A 6,738-nucleotide genomic window follows, 5' to 3' on the forward strand; every position below is an offset into this window, starting at 1 on the left:
TGCTTTTGGAAGGGTAACTTTTGATTACCTGTACTAATGGAAATTTCACATGATGTTGTCTTGGCGGGGGGGGGGGCACAACAGATGGTGTTGTCACCTCACAGCAACGTGTTCACTTGTTCGATTCTTGGCTGAGGTTCTTTCTGTATGGAGTCTGTGTCCTTCCTGTGTTAGTGTGGCTTTCCTACAGGTGTTCAGGTTTCCTTCCACACTAAAAGCTATGCAGCAGTAGGTGGATTGGATGGTCCCAATTGGCCATAGTTGTGTGTGTGTGTGTGTGTGTGTGTGTTTTTCATGGAAGAACCACTGCAGCAGCATTAGCCACCTGCCTTTGTAGACCTTTACTCTACATTTTCACTGTTGCCTGCCTCATCCCATGTGCACAAATTGGAAAAATGGGAGATGGCTATTGTGTGTGTGTCTGTGTGAGTGCAACCAAGGGGACTAGTGTGTGTGTGACTGCAAGCAAGGGGGCTAGTGTGTGTGTGTGTGTGTGTGTGTGTGTGTGAGACTGCAAGCCAGGGGGGCTAGTGTGAGTGATTGCAACCAAGGTGGCTAGTGTGTGTGTGTGTGTGTGTGTGACTGCAACCAAGGGGGCTAGTGTGTGTGTGTGACTGCAAGCAAGGGGGGGCTAGTGTGTCTGTGAAATGTGGGTTAGAAAACAAGTCGCTTACGTTATATTCAAGTTATCCGCCAGTCTTTCTCGATTGCATGGATAACAGCAGTACTGATGTCTATACATTCCTGTACGTAGCTATTTAAAATTTTGTTTAACATCGAAATGGCACGAAGGAGAGCTGCTATGCTGGTTGATTTCAAGTTTTTTTTTACCTTCCAAACACAATTTTATTGGAACACCAAGTTCATTGTGGTGCAAAGAGCATTTACTTTATAATATTTCAGCTTCAAGTTGAAGTAAAAGTACTGTGGTTTCCTACTGTTTGTCTGTATTTGGCAAGAATGTCTGTGCTTTTGGAAGGGCTACTTTTGATTACCTGTACTAATGGAAATTTAACATGATGTTGTCTTGGGGGGGGGGGGCACGGTGGCACAACAGATGGGAGTTGGCTCACAGCAATGTGTTCACTTGTTTGATTCTTGTCTGAGGTGCTTTCTGTGTGTCCTGCCTGTGGTAGTGTGGCTTTCCTACAGGTGTTCAGGTTTCCTTCCACATTAAAAGCTATGCAGCAGTAGGTGCATTGGATGGTCACAATTGGCCATAGTTGTGTGTGTTTCATGGAAGAACCACTGCAGCAGCGTTAGCCACCTGCCTTTGTAGACCTTTGCTATAGATTGTCACTGTTGCCTGCCTCACCCATGTGCACAAATTGGAAAAATGGGAGATGGCTTGTGTGTGTGAGTGCAAGCAAGGGGGCTAGTGTGTGTGAGTGCAAGCAAGGGGGCTAGTGTGTGTGAGTGCAAGCAAGGGGGCTAGTGTGTGTGAGTGCAAGCAAGGGGGCTAGTGTGTGTGTGAGTGCAAGCAAGGGGGCTAGTGTGTGTGTGAGTGCAAGCAAGGGGGCTAGTATGTGAGTGCAAGCAAGGGGGCTAGTGTGTGTGTGAGTGCAAGCAAGGGGCTAGTGTGTGTGTGTGCAAGCAAGGGGGCTAGTGTGTGTGTGTGTGTGTGTGTGTGTGTGAGTGCAAGCAAGGGGGCTAGTGTGTGTGTGTGTGTGTGTGTGTGTGAGTGCAAGGGAGGGGGGGCTAGTGTGTGTGTGTGTGAGTGCAAGCAAGGGGCTAGTGTGTGTGTGTGTGTGTGTGTGTGTGTGTGTGAGTGCAAGCAAGGGGCTAGTGTGTGTGTGTGTGTGTGAGTGCAAGCAAGGGGCTAGTGTGTGTGTGTGTGAGTGCAAGCAAGGGGCTAGTGTGTGTGTGTGAGTGCAAGCAAGGGGCTAGTGTGTGTGTGTGTGTGTGAGTGCAAGCAAGGGGGCTAGTCTGTGTGTGTGTGAGTGCAAGCAAAGGGGCTAGTGTGTGTGTGTGTGTGTGTGTGAGTGCAAGCAAGGGGGCTAGTGTGTGTGTGTGTGTGTGAGTGCAAGCAGGGGGGCTAGTGTGTGAGTGTGTGTGTGAGTGCAAGCAAGGGGCTAGTGTGTGTGTGTGTGTGTGTGTGAGTGCAAGCAAGGGGCTAGTGTGTGTGTGTGTGTGTGTGTGTGTGTGTGTGAGTGCAAGCAAGGGGGCTAGTGTGTGTGTGTGTGTGTGTGTGTGAATGCAAGCAAGAGGCTAGTGTGTGTGTGTGTGTGTGAATGCAATCAAGGGGCTAGTGTGTGTTTGTGAATGCAAGCAAGGGGCTAGTGTGTGTGTGTGTGTGTGTGTGTGTGTGTGTGTGTGTGTGTGTGTGTGTGTGTGTGTGTGTGTGTGAGTGCAAGCAAGGGGGCTAGTGTGTGTGTGTGAGTGCAAGCAAGGGGGCTAGTGTGTGTGTGTCTGCAAGCAAGGGGGCTAGTCTGTGTGTGTGCCTGCAAGCAAGGGGGCTAGTCTGTGTGTGTGTGACTGCAAGCAAGGGGGGGCTAGTGTATGTGTGTTGAAATGTGGGTTAGAGAACAAGTCGCTGACGTTAAATTCAAGTTCTCCGCCAGTCTTTCTCAATTGCATGGATAACAGCAGTGCTAATGTCTATACATTCCTGTACGTAGCTATATAAAATTTTGTTTTACATCAAAATGGCATGAAGGAGAGCTGCTATGCTGGTTGATTTCAAGTTTATTTTTTACCATCGAAACATAATTTTATTGGAACACCAAGTACATTATGGTGCAAAGAGCATTTACTTTATAATATTTCAGCTTCAAGTTGTATTAAAAGTACTGTGGTTTCCTGCTGTTTCTGTATTTGTCAGGAATGTCTGCTTTTGGAAGGGTAACTTTTGATTACCTGTACTAATGGAAATTTCACATGATGTTGTCTTGGCGGGGGGGGGGGGGCACAACAGATGGTGTTGTCACCTCACAGCAACGTGTTCACTTGTTCGATTCTTGGCTGAGGTTCTTTCTGTATGGAGTCTGTGTCCTGCCTGTGTTAGTGTGGCTTTCCTACAGGTGTTCAGGTTTCCTTCCACACTAAAAGCTATGCAGCAGTAGGTGGATTGGATGGTCCCAATTGGCCATAGTTGTGTGTGTGTGTGTGTGTGTTTTTCATGGAAGAACCACTGCAGCAGCGTTAGCCACCTGCCTTTGTAGACCTTTACTCTACATTTTCACTGTTGCCTGCCTCATCCCATGTGCACAAATTGGAAAAATGGGAGATGGCTATTGTGTGTGTGTCTGTGTGAGTGCAACCAAGGGGACTAGTGTGTGTGTGACTGCAAGCAAGGGGGCTAGTGTGTGTGTGTGTGTGAGACTGCAAGCCAGGGGGGCTAGTGTGAGTGATTGCAACCAAGGTGGCTAGTGTGTGTGTGTGTGTGTGTGTGACTGCAACCAAGGGGGCTAGTGTGTGTGTGTGTGACTGCAAGCAAGGGGGGGCTAGTGTGTCTGTGAAATGTGGGTTAGAAAACAAGTCGCTTACGTTATATTCAAGTTATCCGCCAGTCTTTCTCGATTGCATGGATAACAGCAGTACTGATGTCTATACATTCCTGTACGTAGCTATTTAAAATTTTGTTTAACATCAAAATGGCACGAAGGAGAGCTGCTATGCTGGTTGATTTCAAGTTTTTTTACCTTCAAACACAATTTTATTGGAACACCAAGTTCATTGTGGTGCAAAGAGCATTTACTTTATAATATTTCAGCTTCAAGTTGAAGTAAAAGTACTGTGGTTTCCTACTGTTTGTCTGTATTTGGCAAGAATGTCTGTGCTTTTGGAAGGGCTACTTTTGATTACCTGTACTAATGGAAATTTAACATGATGTTGTCTTGGTGGGGGGGGGAGCACGGTGGCACAACAGATGGGAGTTGGCTCACAGCAATGTGTTCACTTGTTTGATTCTTGTCTGAGGTGCTTTCTGTGTGTCCTGCCTGTGGTAGTGTGGCTTTCCTACAGGTGTTCAGGTTTCCTTCCACATTAAAAGCTATGCAGCAGTAGGTGGATTGGATGGTCCCAATTGGCCATAGTTGTGTGTGTGTGTTTTTCATGGAAGAACCACTGCAGCAGCGTTAGCCACCTGCCTTTGTAGACCTTTGCTATAGATTGTCACTGTTGCCTGCCTCACCCATGTGCACAAATTGGAAAAATGGGAGATGGCTTGTGTGTGTGAGTGCAAGCAAGGTGGCTAGTGTGTGTGAGTGCAAGCAAGGGGCTAGTGTGTGTGTGAGTGCAAGCAAGGGGCTAGTGTGTGTGAGTGCAAGCAAGGGGCTAGTGTGTGTGTGAGTGCAAGCAAGGGGCTAGTGTGTGTGAGTGCAAGCAAGGGGCTAGTGTGTGTGAGTGCAAGCAAGGGGCTAGTGTGTGTGTGAGTGCAAGCAAGGGCTAGTGTGTGTGTGTGAGTGCAAGCAAGGGGCTAGTGTGTGTGTGTGTGTGTGTGTGTGTGTGTGTGTGTGTGTGTGTGTGTGTGTGTGAGTGCAAGCTAGTTCGGACTGTGTGTATGTGTGTGTGAATGCAAGCAAGGGGCTGTGTGTGTGTGTGTGTGTGAGTGCAAGCAAGGGCTGTGTGTGTGTGTGTGTGTGAGTGCAAGCAAGGGCTAGTGTGTGAGTGCAAGCAAGGGGCTGTGTGTGTGTGTGTGTGTGTGTGTGTGTGTGTGTGAGTGTGTGTGTGTGTGTGGGTGTGTGTGAGTGCAAGCAAGGGTGTGTGTGTGTGTGTGTGTGTGCAAGCAAGGGCTAGTGTGTGTGTGTGTGTGTGTGTGTGAGTGCAAGGGGGGAGCATTGCTGTGTGTGTGTGTGTGAGTGCTGGGGGGAGCGTTGCTGTGTGTGTGTGTGTGTGAGTGCTGGGGGGAGCGTTGCTGTGTGTGTGTGTGTGTGTGTGTGTGTGTGTGTGTGTGTGTGCTGGGGCTGTGTGTGTGTGTGAGTGCAAGCAAGTGTGTGTGTGTGTGTGTGTGTGTGTGTGTGTCTGTGTGTGTGTGTGTGGAGAGTCTGTGTGTGTGTGTGTGTGTGTGTGTGTGTGGAGAGTCTGTGTGTGTGTGTGTGTGTGTGTGTGTGTGTGTGTGTGTGTGTGTGTGTGTGTGTGTGTGTGTGTGTGTGTGTGTGTGGAGTCTGTGTGTGTGTGTGTGTGTGTGTGTGTGTGTGTGGAGAGTCTGTGTGTGTGTGTGTGTGTGTGGAGTCTGTGTGTGTGTGTGTGTGTGTGTGTGGAGAGTCTGTGTGTGTGTGTGTGTGTGTGGAGAGTCTGTGTGTGTGTGTGTGGAGAGTCTGTGTGTGTGGAGAGTGATTTCTCCTCCAGGCTGTCATATATATGGATGTGTACATGCATGCAATATTGGGAACACTGAACACATGTATTTATTTTGCATTTGAAAATTCTCATGCATTTCCTTTGGCTCTTCTCTCCCACATTGTAACAGTACTCATGGCAGGGCACAGTCAAAATAGTGCAAGACAGGGATATCAATTTGAACCAAGGTATCGACCTGGCGAGCCAAGGAAGCAGCGCCGTTTGTGCAACAGTGGTCAGCATCAACCGCCTTCGCCGAACCCTGATTACAGCAGTCTGTCAAGTATGACATGGTGCCTATGTGGGAAATGCACGATGATGACCACGTCACTCGAATGCCTATGTTGTGTGTCTTCTCCGCGAGCAATTGAGAAATGGGCAGAAGTAACTTCAAATTCAGGGAACAATGCATGCATAACTGTGCACCCACAGTTTGAATCGGCATGCCTTTATACCCACAATTTAAAAACTATATTCAGGCTTCTGTGTCGGCGTAGAGGGTGTTATCAACTACCGCAGTGGACAAACAAGTACGTTCTCTGTGTCTCTGTCTGTGTCTCTGTCTGTGTCTCTGTCTGTGTGTCTCTGTCTGTGTGTCTCTGTCTGTGTGTGTCTGTCTGTGTCTCTCTGTCTGTCTGTCTGTGTCTCTCTCGCTCTCTGTCTGTCTGTGTCTCTCTCTCTCTCTCTGTCTGTCTGTGTCTCTCTCTCTCTCTCTGTCTGTCTGTGTCTCTCTCTCTCTCTGTCTGTCTGTGTCTCTCTCTCGCTCTCTGTCTGACCACAGGATTGCTCTATATTTCAGGTTGTACCGGGTTGTGGCGTACCGTGCATATGTGTTGTGGGTGCATAACAATCGAAGGCTGGGATTTGGGAATCGAATGGTGCTTCCCGCTTGTGTAGTGTCACGAATTCGAGAACAGTTTCCATGTGCAGATGATGATTCGTACACAGGATTTAGAGCTTTTGAGGGACTTTGGATTTATTCTGAACACTGACATATGTATTGTTAGCTGTGCATTTCCTGTTCACAGTTGAAAAATGGTTTTACTTACGCTACCTTATTATGAAGTTTGTACACTAATAAAGTTAGTATCATTGACTTGGATACTTAATGTGTCATGTGTACATTTGTACATCTGTCTACCATTGCCTTAAATTGATGCTGCTCTGAGAGCAGAGTACGTACTTACAGCCGTTTTCACTGTTGTATATCATGATGGTGATTGTATTTTTTATAGCAATATTTCTGCAACTTTAAATCACTGGCGAATGTCCACCTGTGCAACTGACGTCCTTCACACCATGCAGACAAAAGTGTATGTCCTACTTTTAGTGGCTTTTAATTAAGTACAGGTCCGATCACACTGCCTATGCAAGACTAATGAATCCATAAGTTATTAGGCCTTTTCATTGTTGGCCTACAATCGGTATATGCCATCCAGCGTCTTTTCATTAATTTGT

At 47.4% G+C, this 6,738-nt stretch overlaps 1 protein-coding gene across 1 annotated transcript; it reads left to right on the plus strand.

Moving 5' to 3' along the window:
- The first annotated feature begins 5,282 nt into the window (after window positions 1–5,282).
- On the plus strand, window positions 5,283–6,473 carry LOC122813382. Its single transcript, XM_044085680.1, has 2 exons — window positions 5,283–5,810; window positions 6,080–6,473. Exons 1-2 carry the CDS (start codon window positions 5,302–5,304, stop codon window positions 6,270–6,272), a joined length of 702 nt encoding a protein of 233 aa, XP_043941615.1. The 5' UTR covers window positions 5,283–5,301; the 3' UTR covers window positions 6,273–6,473.
- The last annotated feature ends 265 nt before the right edge of the window (window positions 6,474–6,738 follow it).

Source organism: Protopterus annectens, chromosome 1.part1, assembly GCF_019279795.1.
Source record: "Protopterus annectens isolate FY-2018-M chromosome 1.part1, PAN1.0, whole genome shotgun sequence".
NCBI lineage: Eukaryota > Metazoa > Chordata > Ceratodontiformes > Protopteridae > Protopterus > Protopterus annectens.

Excerpts from the sequence above, each read along its gene's own strand:
- LOC122813382 (XM_044085680.1), top strand. The coding sequence starts at position 5,302 with ATGGATGTGTACATGCATGCAATATTGGGAACACTGAACACATGTATT. Across the intron at positions 5,811-6,079 it reads CTACCGCAGTGGACAAACAA|GTTGTACCGGGTTGTGGCGT; the intron begins GTACGTTCTCTG and ends TCTATATTTCAG.